The following is a 25,275-nucleotide window of genomic DNA, read 5'->3' as shown; positions in this document are numbered from 1 at the left end:
TTAATGGAAAGAGCAAGGTCCTGGGAGTCAGAGGAGGTGGGTTCTAATCCTGGCTCTGCCCCATGTCTGCTTTGTGACCTTGGGCAAGTCACTTCACTTCTCTGTGCCTCAGTTACCTTGTCTGTAAAATGGGGATTGAGACTGTGAACCCCATGAGGGACAGAGGCTGCGTCCAACCCGATTTGCTTGTATCTACCCTTGTGCTTAGTATGGTGCTTGGCATATAATAAGTGCACAACAAATACCACTATTATTATTATTATTAAACCAGCTCAGAGCAGACCTAACAGAGCAGCCGTGTACCGTGGTGAATTTCCCAGATTGCAAGGGAAGCCACAGAGCAGAGTAGGAAGAGAGTAGTAGGAAATGATGTTCAGCTGTTAGCACTCAACCACACATAATTGCCCAAATCTTCCCAGACAACTGGCTGCAGTGCAGGAGATGTCTGTGATGACACCAAATGAATGATTGACTCCTAGGCAAATTAGCTTTCCCCTTGGGAGGGAGTTCTAAGGAGTGAGTTTACTCTGCTCAGTAAACTTCAGGACCTTTCCCCCCACCTCTAGGTGTGTGATCCACTTAGCTTGACTGTCACATACTGGAGAGAGAACAGACATACACAGATATGAATATAAACACGTGAGGAGGAATAGTCAAGCACGGAACCAGCTTCATTTTTATCCAGAACAATACCAACTGAATGCCCGCTGGATTCAGGGCACTGTAATGGGGAATCATGGGAATATTCAAAAGAAGGATAGGATGTGATTCCTGTCTTCCTGAAACTCTTGAGGTAAACTGTTGAAAATACAACACGAGAAGCAGCCTGGCCTAGTGGAAAAAGCACAGGCGAGAGAGGCAGAGAACCTGGGTTCTGATCATTCATTCAGTTGTATTTATTGAGCGCTTACTGTGTGCAGAGCACTGTACTAAGCGCTTGGAAAGTACAATTTGGCAACAGACAGAGACAGTCCCTACCCAACAATGGGATCACAGTCGACCTTGGACAAGTGACTTTACATCTCCATGCCCCAGTTTCCTCATCTGCAAAATGGGGATTAAATACCCGCTCTCCCTCCTACTTAGACTGTGAGACTCATGTGAGACAGAGACCTTGTTCCACCCAATTATCTTTTAATTTACCCCAAGAGATGGTGATGGACACAAAGTCATCACTGAACAAACACCATAATCAGTATTTTTAGAATTGCAGTAGTTAAAAGAGTGTAAGAGTTGAAATCAATAATAAACACAGATTAAAAAATAAAAAAAAACAATTAGAGCATAATCTAGTCAGTGAGCTGATAAAGGACCAGTAATTTAGGATAGAAAGAGATGCCACTAAAGTGAATGTAGTCGGGGGAGGAGGACATGAATCTTAAGCAGAGTTTTTAGAAAGGGAGGCATATGGGAATAAAAAAGAGAAGCAGCAAGGCATAGTGGAGTAGAGCATGTGCCTGGGAGACACAAGGTCACGGGTTCTAATCCTGGCTCCACCACTTGTCTGCTGTGTGACCTTGAGGGAGTCACTCCACTTCTCTGGGCCTTGGTGACCTCACCTGGAAAATGGGGATTGAGACTGTGAGCCTCATGTGGGACAGTGTTTGGGTCCAACCTGAATGGCTTAGTACAGTGCCTGATATATAGTAAGCTCTTAAAAAATCCCAGCATTATCGTTACTAAAAAGGGGTCCAAATTATTTCGATAGGTAGTTCGGTTGATTAACATTTCTAATTCCACATTCAGAAGAGTCCTCAAAATCATGAGCCGAGAGGTCGGATGGTTTGATCCCAAAGACCAAAAAGAGTATCAGCGGTAAATGAAGCCGACTAAATCTTCAAAGTCTCTTCTAAGAGAGAGAGCGTAATGCTACAAAATATTTGCAGCAAAGTTATAAGCAACCAAATGCAGAGAAATTCATGGAGAGAAAGAGAGACGAGTCACTGAAATGTGTGGTCAATCAATCTCAAGAAAAAGCGGTAAAGCAGAAAAAAGAAAAATGCTAATAACTGTAAGTATAATGTCTCCAGCCACTGTTCCAATTACTGTTCCTCCTCCAAACTCCCCTGAATGACAGATCATGGTTATTATCAACATTTCAGAGATGGGAAAACGAAGGCAAGGAAGCAAAGCAATTTCACCAAGGTCAGAGCGGGAACCGGGACAACTGTAAGAATCGGAATTCAGGACTTACTGGGGTCACATTAAATATGCCAGAGAAAAAAAAACCACTGCTAAGCCCCTAGTCCTTTTTCCAGGAAAATTCAACAAACATGCCAAGTCAAACACAGTCACCACTTGAACAATTTTAAAGGTCCTTATGACAGAGATGTTAAGTGTGGAACAGCTTACAGAGTAGTCAAACAGGGAGGTTCATTCAGAAATTCACTAGACCTTATTCTGTCTGCTGCCAAAGTCATCACGTGGTAATAAGTCAGGTCCGTTAGGGTTAGGTTCTTGAATAATTCTGCATTAACCCCTTTAAGAAAACACTCTGGTGTCAGTTAATTCATCACTACACCTAAATACCTAATTTACTATTAGGGAGCAACTTGGATACAGAGAAGAGTAAAAGCATTGTTTAAAACAGTCTAAATTGTTCTTAAACAATAAAGACAGTGGCTAGAAAGCATTTTTCTTTTTGTTGTTCATAGAGAAGCAGCGTGGCTTAGTGGAAAAAACCTGGGCTTTGGAGTCAGAGGTCATGGATTTGAATCCCAGCTCCACCACTTAGCTGTGTAACTTTGGGCAGGTCACTTAACTTCTCTGTGCCTCAGTTACCTCATCTGTAAAATGGGGACTAAGACTGTGAGCCCCACATGGGACAACCCGATAACCTTGTATCTATCCCAGTGCTTCGAATAGGGCTTTGCACATAGTAAGCACTTAACAAATACCATTATTAATTAATTTGTTATTTTTTTATGGTTTTTGTTAAACACTGACTAGCTCCGGGCACTCTACTAGGCTCTACGGTAGATACAAGCTAATCAGGTTGGACTCAGTCCATGTCCATGTCCCTCTTGGGACTCATAACTTTAATCTCTGTTGTGCAGATAAGGTTACTAAGGCCCAGAGAAGTGAAGAGACTTGCCTAAAGTCACACAGCAGACAAGGGCAGAGATGGGATTAGAAGCCTGGTCCTTTGGACTCCCAGGCCTGGGGTCTTTCCCCCTGGCCACACTGTTTCTCTATTGCACTGTGTTGGCTTCATCCCAAGGGTATCATAAAGGGAGTGATCTCAAGTAGCTATCCAGTACCTACCCCCGGACCCTCTGAGCACATTAAAAGTGGATAGAACATGGGCTCGGGAGTCAAAGGGTCATGGGTTCTAATCCTGACTCCGGACACTTGCCTGCTGAGTGACCTCAGGCAAATCCCTTCACTTCTCTGGGCCTCAGTTCCCTCAACTGTACAATGGGGATTGAAACTGTGAGCCCCACATGGAACAGGGACTCTGTCCAACCCTGTCTGCTTGTATCCAACTTAGTACTTAGCACAGTGCCTGGCACATAGTAAGCACTTAACGAATACCCCAATTATTATTAGTAGTAGTAACAAATACCACAATTATTATTTTAAAAGAATGGACCATCCCCAAGACTATTCTAGTAAAACCACAATGGAGAAAGGAAAAAAAAATCCCTGAACTGTATTTCAAAGGCAAGCCTTATCTTTAAAGATGATCAAAATCTTAGACACAAATGTCACAGCTGACATATCTCAACAAGTAGCTAGGGACCCATCTGGAATGGCCTTGTGAAAAATTACAGATGTTACCGATCTTGTTGTCACATTGGGAAGAGGGCAAGACCTGAGGTCAACTAGCCATGAGAATAGCCCCAGTGTGCTCCCGCTTAAGATTAAGAGACAGGAAAGGGTCAAGAAAATGAATTGCCTCCAAATGCAATTAGTCTCTTTTGAAATATTAGCAAGGAAAGTGAAGGAGCTGTCAAATCAGCTGATTCGTCTCCTGCCCCTATAGAGTCTGGTAGGGGAAGCAGAGTATAGTGTTTTACAGACATTATTCATTCATTCATTCAATCGTATTTATTGAGCGCTTACTGTGCGCAGAGCACTGTACTAAGCACTTGGGAAGTACAAGTCGGCAACATATAGAGACAGCCCCTAACCAACAACGGGCTCACAGTCTAGGAGGGGGAGACAGACAACAAAACAAAACACGTAGACGGGTTTGCATGGGAAAGGGAGTTCCAAGATTGTGGGACAGCATGAGACAGGGGTTGAGCTAACCTCTCATCTCTCTACCCTCCCTTCTATGTCGCCTCTGCACTTGAATCCTTACCCCCAGAAAAAATTAGAAACCTCGCCTTACCCCCTCTCCCCACAACACTTATGGACACATCATCATACTCGATTGCTGGATAGAGCAACCGGGCCTGGGCAGCAGAAGGCCGTGGGTTCTAATTCCGGCTCCTCCACTTGTCTGCTGTGTGACCTTGGGCAAGTCGCTTCGCTTCTCTGGGCCTCATCTGTAAAATGGGGATTGAGACTGTGAGTCTCATATGGGACAGGGACTGTGTCCAACCTGATGTGCTTGTTTCCACCCAGCATTTAGTACAGAGCCTGGCGTATAGGAAGCACTTAACAAATACCATCATTATTAATTATTATTATGTTGGTTCCCCCCATCTCTAGATTGCAAGTTCCAGAGGCCAGGGATCGTGTCCACCAACTTCCCCTCCCACCCCCTATCTTGGCCTGACTTGCTCCCTTTGCTCTACCTCACTGCCCCGCAGCATTTGTGTATATATAATAATAATAATGGCATTTGTTAAGTGCTTACTATGTGTCAAGCACTGTTCTAAGCGCTGAGGGGGATACAAGGTTATCAGGTTGTCCCACACGGGGCTCACAATCTTCATCCCCATTTTACAGGTGAGGTAACAGAGGCACAGAGAAGTTAAGTGACTTGCCTAAAGTCACACAGCTGACAAGTGGAGGAGCTGGGAATAGAACCCATGACCTCTGACTCCCAAGCCCGGGCTCTTTCCACTGAGCCACACTGCTTTTATATGTACATATTTATAATACTGTATATTTATATTAAACCCTGTTTAACTTGCTCTGATGTGTACATATATCTCTAATTCCATTTATTTATATTGACACTATCAATGCCTGTTTACTTGTTTTGATGTCTGTCTTCCCCCTTCTAGACTGTGAGCCCATTAAGGACAGGAATTATCTCTCTTTGTTGCTGAATTATACTTTCCAAGCACTGAGTACAGTGTTCTGCACACAGTAAGCCCTCAATAAATACGACTGAATGAAAGAATTTGAGAGTGTACTCAACACTCCCTCAAGATCTGAGTACACTGCTCTGCACATAGTAGACACTCAATAAATCCCACTGACTGATTGGGAGAGTCAAGTGCAAGATTGAGCTGGAAGGCTGGCCTGGAAGGCTGGCTTGGGAGGCGTGAAGAGAGGGAGCTGGAAAAGAGCCGATGAAGAGGGCTGATGTGTAAGGTGGGGAGAGTTAGCACAGGGCTTTGAAGCTGGATCATGGGGAATAGAGAATGCTGGACCCATCTACCATCTATCTGCAACATGATATCACTCCCTCACCCCGCTCCATCCGAAGGGCCCCAGATACTGCTCAAGAAACAGACAGTATAAACATCAGCCCCACTAGCAATTTTAAAAATTTAAAAAATTTAAAAAAGAAATCCTAATGTAAAAAAATAACCCATCAAAAACCCCACAGAGCTTGCGGACATTTACCTCCATTACCAAATATACCCTCATCAGATCTTTATTTTAGGAATCTAGAATAACAGGTTTTTAAAGCATCCCTAAGTATTTATGCCTAATTTGACTTTTGTCAGTCATAACTTTGTTCTTTCCCCTTCTGCTATTATTTGTAAGGTTTCTGTCTGCCTCCCCCATTAGATTGTAAACTCCTTGAGGACAGGGACCATGTCTATTATTTCTGTAGTGCTCTCTTTTCTGTATTACTGCACCTCAGTTACCTCATCTGTAAAATGGGGATTGAGACTGTGAGCCCCACATGGGACAGGGACCGTGTCCAACCCGATTTATTTGTATCCACCCAGTGCTTACTACAGTACCTGGCAATGATTCTCCCCCCAACTTCAAAGCCTTACTGAAGGCAAATCTTCTCCTTCCCAGACTAAGCCCCACTTTTCCTCTTCTTCCACTCCCTTCTATGTCGCCCTGACTTATTCCCTTTGCTCTTCCGCCGTCCCAGCCTCACAGCCCTTATGTACATACTTGTGATTTTATTTATTTGTACTGATGTCTGTCTCCCCACCTCTAGACTGTAAGCTAGGTGTGGGCAGGGAATGTCACTGATTATTGTTATTCTATAACCAGTCAAATCTCTGTTTTTCCCCATCCTTGTAAATAATTTGCATTTGCCTCTCTCCCTCATTGGGTTGTAGGCTCCTTAAATATAATAACAGTGTTTTATATTTTCACAATATGCTCTCAAGCAATTAACACAGTGGTCTGCAAATAGTAGGTGCTCGATAAAAAAGATTGATTGGTTGCTGATTCCCTGTAATTCCTGAGGTTGTCCCAAAAGGCTTGGGCAGCCAAGGGAATCTCGTCTACCCTATGAAGAAGCTCTGCATCGTGATCTCCAGCAGCTAAACTTTCTACTTGTACTTCCCAAGCGCTTAGTACAGTGCTCTGCACACAGTAAGCGCTCAATAAATACGATCGATTGATTGATTGATTGGATCTTGCTTAGGTTGCTACTTAAATACACGACTTAGAGTTTCTACTTGGGTATTAGAAGTTAATTTTGTTTGCTTGCTTGTTGGCTTGCTTGTTCGTTTGTTTTGCTTAATTCCCTGTTCCACCTCTTATGGAGATGTGAGAAAAAACAACAACCCAGCACCAACTTTTCAATTGAGTTAGAAGTACCCTCAAGGAGTTTACATGCTTAATTTAGGTGTGAATGTAGTTCCAAATAAAAATAGAGTCTTGCATATATTCTGTGGTGGATAAACCTTATAAAATAAAACAGTGAATGAATTTTATAACAGAATTGAACAGATTAGCCACATAACTTTGGTTTTCCAATTCTGAGATAGTCAAAAATAGAGCAGAGTTAAAGTACAGGTGAGAGACACAAGAAATTATGAGGGTCACGTATGGTAAAGTGTAGTTTCTGAGAAAAAATACACAGTGAAACTAGAGTACTCTTCTATTATTCCACAATGTCCTTCAATGTAGATAAATTATATAGTGTAAGAGAAGAATATATGTAATCATGTAGCACTTCTAGTTACAAACTAATAATCATTGCTGTCATTTTCTGCTGTCAAAATTAATCTTTTAAATGGAGGCATAGCTGTTAAGCTGGCAGTAAAATAGAAATGCTCACAATGTAGCACACTTATGTGAGATGCCCATGTTATTAGACTGGATAATTGTTACTTCTCAGAAATTAGGTCTTCTCAAACTCTCGTGCAAATCAGTTGGTTTCCTAGATTTTAGGTGTTAATCTTGTAGAGTCTTGGGGAATGAATAAACACTTCCCTTGAATTAAAACGACCCCAACCATTAGCTTGTTTTCAAAATACATCATTTTTCTAATGTCCATAATTAGTTATGTCCTTCTAAAGGTAAATGAAAAAAAGGTTTTCAAATGTCCACTTCTATTTCCATAGCTAAATGATTTTTTTTTTAATTTGAACACTTTTCAACACTAGCACTAGTCAATCTGCCATACGATTTTCAAACAAAATTTGGAAAAACTAAGATTCACCATGCAATGCCAGTGCAATGCAGCCCAACTATTTTCAATCAATAATTTTTCAAATCATCTTTGAAAGACTATTTTGTTAACTTAATTGATAATGTCCTATAATAAGATGTTAAATAGATGATTTATTGAACAATCTAAAGGTGTTCAAATTTGCTTAAATGAAAATTTTGCATAGACTGCCTTATAATATCTTTTAGAAGGAAAGTGTAGAGTTGCAATATACTGGTTTCAAATGGCATAGGATTTTCCTTAAGCTTTCAAAATGCATGAATACAAATCTATAACTGAAATTCACAAGAATACCTTTTATTCATACAAATATTCTAAATGTTATGAATCTATTCCTCTAGAATTTAGTTGTGCAATCTAACATGCCAAAAAAAATCTAGGAAAGTATCTGTTTAAAATTAGATGAACCCAGAGTAACTCCATAAGCATACGTTTTCAATGTGATTTTTTTTAATTTGCATCAAAATTTGAATATAACTTTCTAGTTCTGATTAGCATTCAGAAGAGTTGGGAGGGCAAAGCTAGGCCAATGCCAAAAGTTTTCTATGTAATTAAAATAGTCATTCTCTAAGTCTGGCTTCGTTTATCCTATCCGCAATTCCTTATTATAAAATTTCTAAGTATTTGCTCGAATTGAAAGATCAAAACTCTCAGATGACCTAAAGGTATCTCTAACAGTTACCACACTCCTTGCATTTATAATACTTTAGATTTCATAGCTCTTTAGAGACAGCCTTTAGTGCTGCAAATCCATTTTCACTTACAGGCCATCTCAAATAAGCTTCACCTGTTGTCTGATTTCCAGTCCTAGCTCTTCTGAATAGCAGAAAAGCTCACACTCAGTGGCAAACCTAAAACTCGCCAGCCTCTAAGTGCAGAGTCAGACTCTCAGGGCTTAAAACTCAGAATAAATAAGTTGCCAAATTCACTCTAGACAAGAAAAGCCCAACTGTTCCGCCATATGTGCTCCCAGGATTAAACTTTCAAAATTAAAAGATGTATTAATTGCTGATTTCATTTCTATATCAAGACTGGGTTTTTTTCGTTGTTGTCGTTATGGTGAATGGGCCCATGATGAGGAGAGCTGCATAAACTGACAGAGAAGAAGATAAAACTTTATGATGGAGTCTCCTGTCGAGAATGACAGATGAGCCTCTGTCAGGATGGAGAACCTGTGTGGAGAAATTAATTCTAGTGGAGGTGGTTTGTGCAGCGTCACTTACGCTTTCCCTTCTGCGACAGTCATGTTGCCGCCAGAAGTCGGAGTGCAATAAGCAAGTGGGTGATTAGGGGGTTCAACACACTGCAAAGTGCAGGAGAGGAATATTTATGTATAGGACCCACTTATGGCCAGCCTGACCTGGGGCAGCATAGTGCAAATGTTATGGTTATGCACCATGACTCCATTGGTGGTTGCCATGGCAATTACAGTAGTCTTTTTTGTAAAAAAAAAAAAATGCTGTTTATTAAGCGCTCATTATGTGTCGGGCACTGTACTAAGCACTGGGGTAGATATAAGCGTGGCTCAATGGAAAGAGCACAGGCTTGGGAGTCAGAGGTCATGGGTTCAAATCCAGGCTCTGCCAATTGTCAGCTGTGTGACTTTGGGCAGGTCACTTAACTTCTCTGTGCCTCAGTTACCTCATCAGTAAAATAGGGATTAAGACTGTGAGCTCCACGTGGGACAACCTGATCACCTTGTATCCTCCCCAGCGCTTAGAACAGTGCTATGCACATAGTAAACACTTAATAAATGCCATTATTATTATTATTATTATAAAACCCCAGCAAATGATAAAATGCTCTGTACTCATCACTTACAGATATGTAACATTCAAACCTTGCAGTTCTCTTATTCAGCTTATCTCTCATAAAACTTTCCCTACATGAACAAGATATCCTAATCTCTGGTAAGGACTGTGTTGGACCTAATCAGGGATCACAACTTTCTCTCTTGTTATTGAAGATTTGATGTTTGGTCTATGTTTTGAAAAGAAGAAACAAGAAGAATTTGGACTCAAAAGAAGTAAAGAAGAATTTGGACTCAAAAAGAAGTAGGGCAAACAGGCTCTTTTTTTGTCATCAAATAATCAATTTTGAATTTCAGTTTGGAAGTTGTTTAAAGACAATATAGTCGAGAGGGACACAGGGTACTAGTAATTTATGAATTCTTGCTCCTCTGGGGAACTGACATCATGACGGACATATAAACACCAGAGAGCTGAGCCTTAATCTTCATCAAAACCATTCTGTTTCAAAAGGAAACATTTTCAGGGAAAATTTAAAATTGCCCCCAGAACACTTTAAAGAGTATCTAGAAATCAGCTTAATTTGGGAGTCACTCGTTGCTCTGCCTGTATAAAAACACTCACTGAACACAACTGCCTTTGTAGTTCATCTGAGCTTATAGTTAACGTACGATGAATATCACCCTCCCCTCAGTTACCTTAACAGGGGCACTCCATCCGATTTGAAGAAAAAAAAATGCCATAAATAAGGATCTATTTTCTCACCATTTGATCACTCCCTTTCAGAAGTGACAGTAAGAAGCCAAGGGAAAGAGAAGGAGGATGGAAAGACCGATCCAAAGCTATTCAATGGAGTTTTGTTGAAATATTCTAAAATAACTCACCACCTCTCTCCGCGGATTAGATCCCCGCAAGTATCGCCACTGATTACACTGTTCTGTCGTGGTTGCTTAGGGTATTTTTTAAGGGCTTACTCTGTGCCAGGTACTGTCCTAAGCCCTGGGACAGATACAAACTAACCAGACTGGACATAGTCCAGGTCCCACATGGGGTCACAATCTTACTCCCCATTTTACAGATGAGGTAAGTGAGGCAAAGAGAAGCGAAGTGACTTGTCCAAGGTCACATGGTGGACGAGAGACAGAGCCAGGATTAGAACCCAGCTCCGTCTGATTCCCGGGCCCGTGCTCTATCATCATCATCATCATCATCAATCGTATTTATTGAGCGCTTACTGTGTGCAGAGCACTGTACTAAGCGCTTGGGAAGTACAAGTTGGTAACATATAGAGACAGTCCCTACCCAGCAGTGGGCTCACAGTCTAAAAACTCTATCCACTAGGCCACACTGCTGTGTGCAATCCTCAATGCCCCCAGGATTAGAACAGCTGTCCAAGACTCACAACAATTGAGGGGAAATCAAGACAGGTCGAGCACATGTGGGTTGTAGATTTAGCAGATAAAAACTTTCAGAGACATTCCCAGGGATGGGTGAAGAAACAAAGCACCTCAGCGGGCAGGAACCCAGAACCGCCTCCTCCCCAGGACTGATGGGGCGGGGGGAAGCAGCGCCCGGGCTTTGGAGTCAGAGGTCATGGGTTCAAATCCTAGCTCCGCCGCTTGTCAGCTGTGTGACTTTGGGCAAGTCACTTCACTTCTCTGTGCCTCAGTTACCTCATCTGTAAAATGGGGATGAAGATTGTGAGCCCCACATGGGACAACCTGATCACCTTGTATCCTCCCCAGCGCTTAGAAGAGTGCTTTGCACATAGTAAGCGCTTAAGAAATACCAAAATTATTATTATTATTATGGAAGGTGCATCTGAACGGTGTGTTTGAGGCGAAGAAGAGAGAGGAGGAGAAAGGGCCTTTAGTTCCCTGAGTCTGGGGGGCCGATGGTGGATGCCAGAGGAGATGGCAGACAGAGTGGGGCAGCCCTGGAAACTCCGGCAAGTCTGGAACCATTCATACTCACAGAAAGAGCTGGAGAGCAGGGATGCAGTTAAGGGGGATTGATTGGTCAGTATTTACTGAGCTCTCACTAGGTGCAGAGCATTGTCCTAAGGGGGTGGAAGAGTACGATATGAGAGTTGGAAGACACATCCCCTTCCCACCACAGATTACAGCCCGGGAATGTGTCTGTTCTATCGTCGTGCTGGACTGTCCCAAGCCCTTAGTACAGTGCTCTGCACACGGTAAACGCTCAATAAACACGATTGAGTGAACCAATGATGGACTGAGTGACAGAGGGATGAGACAAGAGTTGGGGTGAAGGGGTGAAAACAGAAGGAGTTCAGGACCAGCTCGGTGTGAAGAGTAGAGCCCTTAATCAGTGGTATTTATCAAGCACCTTCTAGGTGATGAGCACTTTATTAGGTGCTCAGGAGAGTACACTACCATAAATTGGCCTAATCACTGCCGTCCAGGAGCTATAGAAAGATGGGAAGAGGAATAAAGTATATTCTTTGGGGGCTCTTTGGGAAATGGGGAGGTGGAACCACTGGGGAGAAGGATTGGCTGGACATATCGAAGGTTCACAGAAGCTAAAAGAGGAGGCTTTCCGGGGAGGCTGGTGATAATAATAATAATAATAGCATTTATTAAGCGCTTACCATGTGCAAAGCACTGTTCTAAGCGCTGGGGAGGTTACAAGGTGATCAGGTTGTCCCACGGGGGAGCTCACAGTCTTCATCCCCATTTTACAGATGAGGTAACTGAGGCACAGAGAAGTTAAGTGACTTGCCCAAAGTCACTAAGCTGACAATGGGCAGAGTCTGGATTCGAACCCATGACCTCTGACTCCAGAGCCCATGCACTTTCCGTTGAGCCATGCTGCTTCTCTCTGATCTGCCGGGTACTGGAGGAGAAGAGCTGGCGAAGACCAACCCCGGGCAGTTTGGAGGGGCCAAGGAGCAAGGGTGATGGGAAGAGGGTCCGTCCGAGGATTAAAAGGCAGGGGATTCTGCGTGAATTTGGGGTGCCAGGCTGCATGCACGGCAGCAGGGCCTGGTGGCGAGGTAAGGTTTGCAAGGAGCTTGGGTGGTACGGACTAGGTAAATGGGTCACGGGAGAGAGGGGAACTCCAGGAAGTTTGGAGGGCAGGGGGGACAAGGTGGCATGCTTTCCGGGGGAGCTGATCCATTGGCAAAGTTGCAGGGTGCCGGGGGTGGGGCCTTGGGGATGGAAAAAGCGGGGAGGGAAAGGCAAGAGGGAAGGGATGTATACCCCTCTGGACAGACTTTATTCCTCTTCCCATCTTTCTATAGGTGCTAGAGGGCAGCGTTTGTGCCTACTTACTACAGTGTACTAATAAAGCGCTCAGCACCTACAAGGTGTGCTCCATCGATACCACCGATTGAGAGCTCTACCCTTCACCCTGGGCTGGTCCTGAGCTCTTTCTGTTCTCCCCCTTCCGAAGGGGAAGCGGTGTGGCTCAGAGGAAAGAGCACGGGCTTTGGAGTCAGAGGTCATGCATTCGAATCCCGACTCTGCCAATTGTCAGCTGTGTGACTTTGGGCAAGTCACTTAACTTCTCTGTGCCTCAGTTCCCTCATCTGTAAAATGGGGATGAAGACTGTGAGCCCCCCCCCCCCCCCCCGTGGGACAACCTGATCACCTTGTAACCTCCCCAGCACTTAGAACAGTGCTTTGCACATAGTAAGTGCTCAATAAATGCCATTTTTTTAAAAAAAAAAAAAAAAGAGGGTTGAGAGGGCCAGGGGGAGGGGGGTGGTCAGTCCGGTGGTCGTGGGTTTTTTTTTTTTGGGGGGGGGTGGGGGTCCTTTCTTGTCTTAGGGAAGCAATGCGGCTTAGTGGAAAGGGCCAGGGCTTGGGAGTCAGAAGTCATGGGTTCTAATCTCGGCTCCGCCACTTGTCATCTGTATGACCATAGGCAAGCCGCTTAACTTCTCCATGCTTCAGTGACCTCATCAGGAAAATGGGGATCCAGAGTGCGAGCCCCACATGAGACAACCTGATTACCTTGTATCTATCCCAGCGCTTAGAACAGTGTTTGGCACCTCGTGAGCACGGAACAAATACCAACGTTATCATTATTCTTTGGGTCTCAGTGACCTTCTTTGTAAAAGGGGGGTGAAGACTGGGAGCCGCAAGTGGGACAACCCAATGAGCTTGGATCTACCGCAGTGCTTGGCAACTACTGAGCGCTTAACGAATACCATCATCATCATTATTATTATTATTATTCTCTGGGCCTCTGTGACCGCTTCTGTAAAATGGGGATGAAGTCTGGGAGCCCCACGTGGGACCAACTGATGAGCCTGCATCTACACTGGCGCTTAGGGCAGTGCTTGGCACCTTGCAAGCGCCTACAAATACCATCACCATTATTATTATTATTATTATTATTATTATTATTATTATTATTATTATCTGGGCCTAACAAACACCATCGTTATTATTATTCTCTGAGCCTCAATGACCTCCTCTGTGCAATGGGGATGAAGCCTGGGAGTCCCACGTGGGGCACCCCGATGAGCCCAGATCTACCTCAGCGCTTAGCGCAGTGTTTGGCATCTACTAAGCCCTTAACAAATACCATCATCATTATCATTATAGTATTATTATTGTTGGGGTCTCTGTGACCTCCTCTGTGCAATGGGGATGAAGCCTGGGCGCCCCACGTGGGGCAACCCGGATCTCCCCCAGCACCCAGCGCAATGCTTGGCACCTACTAAGCCCTTAACGAATACCATCATCATTATTATATTATCATTATTGTCTGGGCCTAAGTGACCTCGTCTGTGCAATGGGGATGAGGCTTGGGTGCCCCACGTGGGGCAACCCGATGAGCTCGGATCTACACGTGGCTCAGTGGAAAGGCCACGGGCTTGGGAGTCAGAGGTCATAAATTCAAATCCCAGCTCCGCCACTCGTCAGCTGTGTGAACTTGGGGAAGCCCCATGACTTCTCTGTGCCTCAGTTCCCTCATCTGTAAAAAGGGGATGAAGACTGTGAACTCCACGTGATCACCTTGTATTGCCCCCTGGAGCTTAGAATAGTGTTTGGCACATAGTAAGCACTTAACAAATATCATCATTATTATTATTGTTGTTACTACCTTGGTGCTTCGTGCAGGGCTCGGCGCCCAGTAGGGGCTGAGCAGGTGGCCGGGGCTAATGATGACGGTGAAGGTGAGGAGGAGGAGAAGATGAAGAGGAGGAGAAGAGGAGGAGGAGGAAGAAGGTGAGGAGTAGGACGAGGAGGAGGAGGAGAGGAGGAGGAGGAAGAAGGTGAGGAGTAGGACGAGGAGGAGGAGGAGGAGAGGGGGAAGAGGAGGAGGAGAGGAGGAGGAGGAGGAGGAGAAGAAGAGGAGGAAGAGAAGAGGAGGAGGAGAAGAGGAGGAGGAGGAGGAAGGTGAGGAGTAGGATGAGGAGGAGGGGAAGAGGAGAAGGAGGAGAGGGGGAAGAGGAGAAGAGGAGGAGGAGGAGGAGGAGGAGAAGGAGAAGAGGAGGAGAGGAGAAGGAGGAAGAAGGTGAGAAGTAGGACGAGGAGACGAGAAGGAGGAAGAAGGTGAGGAGTAGGACGAGGGGGAGGAGAAGAGGAGGAAGAGAAGAGGAGGAGGAGGAGAGGAGGAGGGGAGGGGAGGAGGAGAAGAAGAGGAAGGGGAGGAGGAGGAGGAGAGAAGAGGAGGAAGAGAAGAGGAGGAGAAGAGGAGGAGGAGAAGAGAAGAGGAGGAGGAGGAGGAAAGGAGGAGGAGGGTGATGATGATGATGATGATGGTGATGTGTGTGTGTGGGGGGGTGTCTCACCGTTGGTGCGGTCAGGCGTCCGATGGTCTCTCCCAGGGAGTCGAGGTTGACCCTGGTGCGGCGGGGGGGCCCCGTCCTGGGCGGGCCCGGGCCCGGGGGGGCGGCGGAGGGGGCGGCGGAGGCGGAGGCGGCGGGGGCGGAGGGCTTAGCGCAGCGTGCGGGCCCGGACGAGCTGCGGCGGCCGTTCCAGCAGAGGCGGGACAGGGGGCAGTCGGGGTCGGGGTCGGGGTCGGGGTCGGGCCCGGGGCGGGGGGCCGGCCCGGAGGAGGAGGCGGCGGAGGCGGAGGGGGCGGAGGAGGGGGCGGAGGCGGAGAAGCCCTCCCGCAGGGACATCGCGGAGCCCGGACGCCGCGGGGACCCCCCGCCGCCGGCGCCCGGACCGCCAACGCGGCCCCACCCGGCCGGACCGGGACAAGCGGGAGCAGCGGGAGCCGGACAGGGAGCAGCGGGAGCAGCGGGAGCGGGACCGGGAGAACCGGGAGCAGCGGGAGCCCCCTCCCCCCGGCTGGCTAAGGCGCGGGGGGCGGCGGGGGGGCGGCGGGGACACCGGGGTCCCCCCGGCCGGGGGCTCATGGCGGGGGCCGAGCCCGGGATGCCCTCCGGCCGGCCGGCCGGACGGCCGGGATGCTCTCCGTCCGTCCGTCCGTCCGCCCGTCCGCCCGGGATGCTGCTGTCCGGGCAACCCTGCCGCCGCCCGGAGGGCCCCGGTGCCCGCCGATGGGGGCACAGGAGGACGGAACCGCTCCTCCGCTCTGTCCCTCCTCCTCCTCCTTCTCCTGGTCCTCCTCCTCCTCCTCCTCCTCCTCCTCCTCCTCCTCCTTCTCCTCCTCCTTCTGCTCCTCCTGGTCCTCCTCCTCCTCCCCCTCCTCCGGTCTGTCCCTCCTCCTCCTGTCCCTCCTCCTCCCCTCCTCCTGTCTGTCCCTCCTCCTCCTCCTCCTCCTCCCTCTGCTCCTCCTGGTCCTCCTCCGGTCTGTCCCTCCTCCTGCTCCTCTTCCTCCTCCTCCCGCTCAGCGCCCTCTCCCTCTGTGTGTGTGTGTGTGTGTGTGTCTGTGTCTGTCTGTGTGTGCGCGCGTGTGTGTCTGTGTGTGTGTGTGTGTGTGTGTGTGCGAGCGGGGGGGGGATGCGTATGTGGGTGTGGGGGAGGGAGGGACTGAGTGTCTGTGTGTGTGCGTGTGTGTCTGTGCGCGTATGTCTAAATGGGTATTTCAGAGCAGGTGCTGCCCCCCCCCCCCCCTTTTCTTATCCGTAGGGCCTGGGATGGGATGGGAAGGGATGGGATGGGATGGAACGGCCCAGATAGAGGGACTCGGAAGGTCCTGGGTTCTAACCCTGCCACCGCCACTTGCCTGCCGGGTGACCTCGCGCAACTCGCGTCCCTTCTCCGGGCCTCGGTTCCCTCATCTGCCAAATGGGGATGGAGCCTGGGAGCCCTAAGGGAGATAGGGACAGGGCCCAACCCAATTCCCTTGGCTCCACCCTAGCTCTTACTATAGTGACTGGCACTTAACAAATAATAATAATGATGATGGCATTAGTTAAGCGCTCACTATGTGCAAAGCACTGTTCTAAGCGCTGGGGAGGTTACAAGGTGATCCGGTTGTCCCACGGGGGGCTCACAGTCTTAATCCCCATTTCACAGGTGAGGGAACTGAGGCCCAGAGAAGTTAAGTGACTTGCCCAAAGTCGCACGGCTGACAATTGGCGGAGCCGGGATTTGAACCCATGACCTATGACTTCAAAGCCCGCGCTCTTTCCACTGAGCCACATCATTAATTATTATTATTATTATTATTACAATGACCAACATGGATCACCCTTCCTGGAGAGGGGAGAGGGCAGTGAGCAGGCCAGGAGACAAAGGGACCAAGTCTCCGGTCCAGGCTGCCCTGTGGGGGCGGAGGTGGCGTGGCATAAGCAGTCCACGAACAGTCACTGTTGACGGCACTGCCATCCTTCCCGTCTCACAGGCCCGTAATAAGAATCCACGAACAGTCACTGTTGACGGCACTACCATCCTTCCCGTCTCACAGGCCCGCAACCTTGGTGTCATCCTCGATTCCGCTCTGTCGTTCACCCCTCACATCCAAACCGTCACCAAAACCTGCCGGTCTCAGCTCCGCAACATTGCCAAGATCCGCCCTTTCCTCTCCATCCAAACCGCTACCCTGCTCATTCAAGCTCTCATCCCATCCCGTCTGGACTACTGTATCAGCCTCTTCTCCGATCTCCCATCCTCTTGTCTCTCCCCACTTCAATCCATACTTCACGCCGCTGTCCGGATTGTCCTTGTCCAGAAACACTCTGGGCATATTACTCCCCTCCTCAAAAATCTCCAGTGGCTACCAATCAACCTACACATCAGGCAGAAACTCCTCACCCTGGGCTTCAAGGCTATCCATCCCCTCGCCCCCTCCTACCTCACCTCCCTTCTGTCCTTCTCCAGCCCAGCCCGCACCCTCCGCTCCTCCGCCGCTAATCTCCTCACCTTTAGGCCTCGTTCTCGCCTGTCCCGCCGTCGACCCCCGGCCCACGTCCTCCCCGTGGCCTAGAATGCCCTCCCTCTGCCCATCCGCCAAGCTAGCTTTCTTCCTCCCTTCAAGGCCCTACTGGGAGCTCACCTCCTCCAGGAGGCCTTCCCAGACTGAGCCCCCTCCTTCCTCTCCCCCTCACCCCCCTCTCCATCCCCCCTGCCTTACCTCCTTCCCTTCCCCACAGCACCTGTATATATGTATGTATGTTTGTACATATTTATTACTCTATTTTACTTGTACATATCTATTCTATTTTGTTGATGTGTTTTGTTTTGTTCTCTGTCTCCCCCTTCTAGACTGTGAGACCACTGTTGGGTAGGGACCGTCTCTATGTGTTGCCAACTTGTGCTTCCCAAGCGCTTAGTACAGTGCTCTGCACACAGTAAGCACTCAAGAAATACGATTGATTGATTGATTGATTGATTGCCCCCGGGGCCCGCAGACCCTCAAGACCTGACCAGGCCCTGAGGGCGGGGGAGCGGGGAGGAGAGGGGAGGGAGAGAGGGGAGGGTGTTTAGGAGTTGGAGGGCATTTGGGTGCAGGCTCTGGAACAGGCTTGGACGCTGGAGCAGGAGACGGGAAGGCTGGAGGGGACAATGAGAGGGCTGGAGGGGGCACTGGGAGGACTGGAGTGGGCACTGTGTCAGGGGGTGAAGACAGCCCGGCTGCCGCAGCAGAGCCATCCCAAGATGCCCCTAACTGCTGTTGGACAGCTCCCCCCACCTCCCCAGGGCCATCTGACCCCTCTGACCCCTCCAGTCCCTCCAGATGATGAGGAATGAGGGCTCTGGAGGGGCTGGGCGGAGGTGGGGGGGGAGAGCTGGGTGCCCCCCTGCCCTACAGCCTCATCTCCGGGCTGGGGTAGGCCCCAACTCCTCCCCTCCTCCCAAGCCTTTCCATTAATCTCCTCTAGGCAGCAAGCTCCATGAGGACAGGGATCCCCTCGCCTTTTTCGCACTCTCCCAAGCACTCGGTACAGTGCTCTGCACCCAGGAAGTGCTCAGCAATCACCACTGATTGAAGAATTGATGACTTTCCACCCATTGACAGTGACCAAGCCCCGGAACAACAGCCGGTCCTGACTGCGGCCGGTGGGTAGCCCAGCCCCTGCCCCACTAGCCCAAGGGGTTTTGCTTTGGTCAGCCCCTGGGATGACCTTTGCGGGAAATGGGAAAGGGAAGGATTGTTGAGGTCATCAGAGAGCCAAGGGAGGTGCTCGCCCCAGGCCCGGTATGGGGGGGGCTTCCTCTGAAAGAAGAGTTGACTGGCTTCCTATCTTGGCAGAGCAGGAAACCCCAGTTGCACACCTACCTTCCTCCTCTGCCTGCTGTGAAAAAGCAACTTTGACATCCCTCGGAGGTTGCAATGAGTTTTTGGTGCTCCTTCGGGTGAGGTAGGCTCAAGGTACCAATTGTAAATGGTAAGCCCAAATGTACCAATTCCCAGAGGTGAGGGGTGAGTGACAGGAGGAAATAGTCTAACCTGTCTCCATACTTCCTTCCACTTCACATCTCTCTCTCTCTCTCTCTCTCTCTCTCTCTCTCTCTCTCTCTCTCTCTCTCTCACACACACACACACACACACACACACACACACACACGTACGTTGTGGCCATGATGGAAGGGAAAACAAAGTCTCTACCGCTCCCCACCCCAGCGCTTAGTACAGTGCCTGGCACATAGTAAGCACTAAACAAATACCACCATCATCATTTATTGTTATCTGACTCTGGTGAGCAAGCGCTTCTCTTCCAGGATGGAGGTCAGGGCTCGCTTTTCAGAGACTTTTCATTTTGGCGGAGGGTGTGGTGTTCGATTTACTGACCTTTGTGCGATGGTCATTTGGCCAAATCCTAGTCTGTGGGGAGACATAGAATAAGAAAAAAACAACAGTTGAATGCTCTGTGCTTGGAAATTTAATTTTGAAGAATAGAATGGCTTCATTTTTGTCTTTGGGGAGTGAAAGAAAGAGTTCAAAATCTCATTTAAAAGTTCTAAAGGAGAGAATTAAGATTCCCTCTCAGGCAATTTCCGCCCTGCTATTTTCCCCAGCTTTTCTCTGTATTATCACAGGATATATATATATAATATAAATCACTATTATTATTATTATCATGTCTAAGGACAGGAAGTCCCTCCCTTGACTTAGTGACCCTTTGAAGTATGAAGCAAATTAGCAGATGTGGCAGTCCAAAAAGATCATGGGCCAAAGGAGGGCACATCTGTGGCTGGAAAGAGAGGGGAGTCCTGGAGTAAGGTGGACCTGGGAGTGAGGAGGATGAGGTTAGGGGAGAAAATGAGCCACTACAGAAGCCAGGAGTCTCTACCATACCCATAAATTTAATCATTTCCCTGCATGGAGCAACTTCCCATGCTAACACAGGAATGTATCCTTTGTCTTGCCAGACTTCACATTTGAAAGGTAGTCTACGGGGAATTTTTTTCTGTGCTCTGAAAATGAGACAAAGCCAAGCCACAGGGGGCCATGTCCAAAGTTTGATGACTAAGAAAAGCAGATAAGAAAACATGAGCCTCGGAAATATCCAGGATCCACCACCCCCACGCCCGACCCAGGGGTTGGGTTGTACCTTTTATTTAATGCTGCTGGTGCAAAACCAATTTCCCTTCCACAAATCACTTTATATTTTCCCTTTTTAAAGAAGGAATGACAGCATCTTGAGTAAGACACAGGAGGCTTTTCCGAGCTCCCACAACTCACCCACCACCCTCCCGCCCCATCCACCAAAACTGATTTTTCTCCCCAGACACAACCCAGTAAAACATTCCACCAGTCCCTTTTTTCCTTCTCCCACAAAAGGCCAGACAGGGACAGAGCTCTGTACTGCAAGCAGCCAAGTTTGAATTTAACCAAGAGAGGACCTCTGTGTGCGTTTGTTTCATCTAGTTTTGTAGAGAGAGGGAATAAGACCATTCAGTCCCCTAGTCTACGCATCATCTTCAAGTGATTCCATATCCTTTTAGACTTCTAACTTCCTTACAGAGAACTGGAAATCTCGACCCAAGTGAATGAAGAGCTCCTTTCAAAAGCACTTCTGCCAGTGCTGAATCAGATTATCCCCAATGTATAACTTTTCAAGCTCGGCATTCAATCAATCGTATTTATTGAGGACTTTCTGTGTGCAGAGCATTAGGGAGGGTACAATTGAACAGAGTTGGTAGACAGGTTCCCGGCCCACAACAGACTGACAGTCTGGGAGAGTGGGGAGGGGAGAGGGAAAAGAACACTGGAAAAAACTAGACACTCTGGCCTAGGCCAGAGTTAGGATTGGCAGGAAAATCTAGTTTTAAAAGCCCACTTTGCCGTGCTATAATAGTCCATCCTAAAACAACTAAAACTGGGTGACCCTTTAATAATCCCTTTAATAATCTTTTAGTATAGAATGCACATGCAGAGTGCCTCAGAGGTTCAGAGTCCTTGAGGGCAATAAACTTTCTGTATAAACAGGAAAACTGGCTTCTTGGGTGCCTCACACTGTTGAGAAACAAATTACAATTGTGGCCGGCCTCTCCGTAACTCTGACTTTGACAGAACGGTTAAGATGATGGGTAAACAATTCCAGCTTTATCCTCAACCACGAGGTCGAACAACCATAGCCATCACCGGATTATAGCTACATATAAAAATAGTTCCCTGGGTGTATGAATAGCCATCCTTTTGAGGTGAGTTTAAAAGAGCGTGGAACCTGAAGTTCATTGCTCGGCATGAGAAAGTCAGTGGATGGAGCACCCGTTGTTGGGCAGGGACCATCTCTATATGTTGCCGATTTGTACTTCCCAAGCGCTTAGTACAGTGCTCTGCACAAAGTAAGCGCTCAATAAATACGATTGAGTGAATGTAGCACAATAAGAAAATGGAAGAGATCACACAAAGTTGGCAGACTGTCGGCTAATACTTTCTCAAGGAAACTATTCTGCAAAAGACCAAGTGTAAAATTCATTTTAGTGAGATTAACACCTCTTGTGCACAATGAAAATAATGATGATGGTATTTGTTCATTCATTCATTCAATCGTATTTACTGAGTGCTTACTGTGTGCACAGCACGTACAAAGCGCTTGTGAACTACAAGTTGGCAACATATAGAGACGGTCCCTACCCAACAGTGGGCTCACAGTCCAGAAGCTCTTACTATGTGCCAAGCACTGTTCTAAGCACTGGGGTAGATACAAGGTAATCAGGTTGTCCCATGGGGGGTAGATGCAAGGTAACCAAGTTGTCCCACGTGGGGCTCACAGTGTTAACCCCCGTTTTACAGATGAGGTAACTGAGGCCCAGAGAAGTTAAGTGACTTGCCCAAGGTCACACAGCAGGCAAGTGATGGAGCTGGCTTTAGAACCTACATCCTTTGACTCCCAAGCTTGTGGTCTTTCCACTAAACCATGCTGCTTCTCTATGAATTGCATTCCCCTGCAATCAATCAATTTTCTGAGTGCTAACTTTGTGCAGAGCACTGTACTAAGTTCTTGGGAGAGTAGAATATGATATAATACTAATTATACATAATATAATGATATAATATTCATCCTCTCTGCCTCACATCCCCTCAACTGCATTTCACTGCAATGTCCTTCCTTACCTCCTCCAGACCCTCAGCATAAAATGACCAGAGTTTAGGCACACTAAAATTAGCGGCTGAAGAGAAAATATTTCAATTCTATTGCTTTGGGGAGCTATCCAGTATCTCTCCGTCTTTTCCTAACCTAATTCTTCCAATTGCTTTATTAAATTACATAAAGGAACCATGACCATGTCTGCCTATATTGTTCCTAAGCAACTCATGGCAGTTAACAATGATAAATATTTAACATTCATACTAACGTGGCTTAGTGTAATCTTGTTAAAATTAACAGATATTTACTTAAATATCTCCAGCATGTAAGAGATTCACAATCTGCTGTTTACATATCAGTTGTAAATATTCATCCTAGGTGAAAATAAACTGCATTTAGAAGTGACTATCCAAAAGTCTTGAAAGCATTAAAGTAATAATAAACACATCTTCTAAAATGTAGCCAAGATTAATGTATTATATACGTTTTTGAGCTATTTTGACAAAATGGAAAATTTCACATTTCCACAGTGTTCTGTAAAGTAAATTCAAACATTAAATGTGCTAATATTTGTCCTTCATAAGGATTTTCAGACAATCCCAATAAAGATTGCATTTCTTGGAATAAATTCTGCTGGAAGCATTTCAAAGCATGGAGATGAGAACAGTGACCCGAGAAGTAGATTAAACTCAAAACTAAATCATGAAGCTGTTTGGTTGTTTTCCTAAGATCATTAAAGTTAGATATTTCTTCCCCAAAGAAACATGAAACAGAAATTTAGAAAGCAAACAGTCGGTGCTATTGAATACTGAAAAGCAGTTTAAACCTTTCACTGGGGTTACAACTTCTTCTGATCCTGAATACCTAATAAGCATAATAGCATCTTAAAAACTTTTACACGGACAGTTCTTGAACTGAAGAATATTTGTAATGGATTTGTACAACATGAAACATTTGCATTATGAAAAAACAATTGAGATATACTGAAACATCCCAACAATTTGGTTTGCAAGCAGCGTCATTCGAAAGTGCTGTTAAGGCTGATATTTCACACAAGAAAGCGAGCAGATATTGTCCAGGAGCAAGAATAAATGAATTGCATATCACTGAAAAATAGAATTGCTAGTTGGTTTGCAGATTCCTCTCGTAGTTGAATCTCAAATACAATAACTACAGCGGGAAAATCACCCTACTTTGTGATGTTCCCTTTCCACAACCCCACCTCCCCACACATTCTGATGATTTGTCTCCACTCAGCACATCCCCTTCTCTTTTTTTATGGCATTTGTTAAGCGCCTAATATGTGCCAAGCACCATACTAAACTCTGGGGAAGATAACAAGCTGGTCAGGTTGGACACAGTCCACGTCCCATATGTGGCTCACGGTTTTTAATCCCTGTTACACAGATGAGATAACTGAGGCACGGAGAAGTTAAGTGGTGACTTGGCCAAGGTCACACAGGTGAAAGGCAGTGAATCTGGGATTAGAAAATCTCTAAAAATGGGGATTAAAACAGTGAGGTCCCATGTGTTGAACTGTGTTTAACCTGATTAGCTCTTTCTAGACTGTAAGCTCACTGTGGGCAGGGACTATGTCTGTTGTATCACTGTATTGTATTCTCCCAAGCCCTTAGTAAAGCACCCTTCACACAGTAAGCGCTCAATAAGTACGACTGATTGATGGATGGATAGATCGAATACTTATAACAAGGTCTGCAATCATTCAATGGTATTTACTGAGTGCTTACTGTGTGCAGTGCACTGTACTGTTTGGGAGAGTACAATGCAACAGAGTTGGTAGCACATTCCCTGCCCACATTGAGCTTATAGTCAAGAAGTACACAGTATAGTACAGTACACAGTATAGTATATAGAAGAGGCTTAAAAATACTGTGGCTGCCACCAACATTACAGTTCTGACGTTATAGATTTTTTTCTAGTGATTCATATATTCTTCATCAGATAGGTTCTCTGCTGAATTAAAAGGATCGCTCTTAATAAAATGAAAATTGCTAGTCCATTAGTAAATGGCTGCTTGGAAAGCAAACACCCTTGCTCAGTCTTTGGCATTTGTCCCTCAACAAATTATTGAAGTATCCTATTATGACATTGCTTAATATACTGTTTAGATTCTGTGCCAGCCATATTTTTAACCAAATGACTACTTACTGCTAGTGAACAGTGTGATGGGGAAAAAAAAGCCCTACCTTCAGGCCACTGAATTAATCAATCAAGCCATTATATTTATTGAATTCCCACTCTATAAGGAGTACTGTATAAAATTCTCGAGAGAATAGAATATAAGTAGAAGACATGGTCCCTGACCTCATGGAACTTACAATTTAAAGGGGAAGTAAAATGGTCGAAAGATACTATTTACAAATAGTAAGGATTATCACCACCACTTTGAAAGTACCAGAATGGCAGATAAATACACACATGTAAATCAATTTGTACTGAGCTGCATACAAATGTTAAGGATAAGTGATAAGTGCCAAGGGCAGTTGTTAGATTGATATGACCTGGGCAGAAGAAAATATTTAGGAAATGGCTCCAGAAGGAGGTGGATTTTCAAGAGAGCAGAAATAATGCTGTAACAAATAATAATTTGATCATGTGTTTAGCGTGAGTGTGGTAGGAATTGGTTGAAAAGAGGTATGTCATTGAAGAGTATGAGTAATTAGAGATGAAGCATGGTCTAGTGAAAAAAGCAGGGGACAGGGAGTGAGAATACCTGGGTTTTAATCCAGACTCTACCATTTGCCTGCTTCTCTGTGACCTTGGGCAAGTCACAACTTCTGCTTGCCTCAGTTACCTCATTTAAATAATGGGGATGAATATTGTGAGCCTCATGTGAAATACAGTGTCCAAATTGATCGTTATAT

The 25,275-nt window shown here is 46.3% G+C and overlaps 1 protein-coding gene across 1 annotated transcript in view; it reads right to left on the bottom strand.

Moving 5' to 3' along the window:
• Positions 1–22,589, bottom strand: part of GUCY1A2 (guanylate cyclase 1 soluble subunit alpha 2) — a 173,225-nt gene extending 150,636 nt beyond the window's left edge. The window contains exons 1-4 of the mRNA XM_038761669.1: positions 22,541–22,589; positions 20,152–20,322; positions 15,621–15,973; positions 15,290–15,538 (exon numbers count right to left, since the gene is read on the bottom strand). Of these exons, the coding sequence (XP_038617597.1) occupies positions 15,290–15,538; positions 15,621–15,973; positions 20,152–20,322; positions 22,541–22,589 (822 nt within the window). The remainder of the gene's footprint in view (positions 1–15,289; positions 15,539–15,620; positions 15,974–20,151; positions 20,323–22,540) is intronic.
• Between the last annotated feature and the right edge of the window lie 2,686 nt (positions 22,590–25,275).

This window comes from Tachyglossus aculeatus, chromosome 20 (assembly GCF_015852505.1).
Source record: "Tachyglossus aculeatus isolate mTacAcu1 chromosome 20, mTacAcu1.pri, whole genome shotgun sequence".
Taxonomy (NCBI): domain Eukaryota; kingdom Metazoa; phylum Chordata; class Mammalia; order Monotremata; family Tachyglossidae; genus Tachyglossus; species Tachyglossus aculeatus.
Note: the sequence above shows the minus strand (reverse complement) of the source record. Positions and strands in the feature narration are given on the sequence as shown.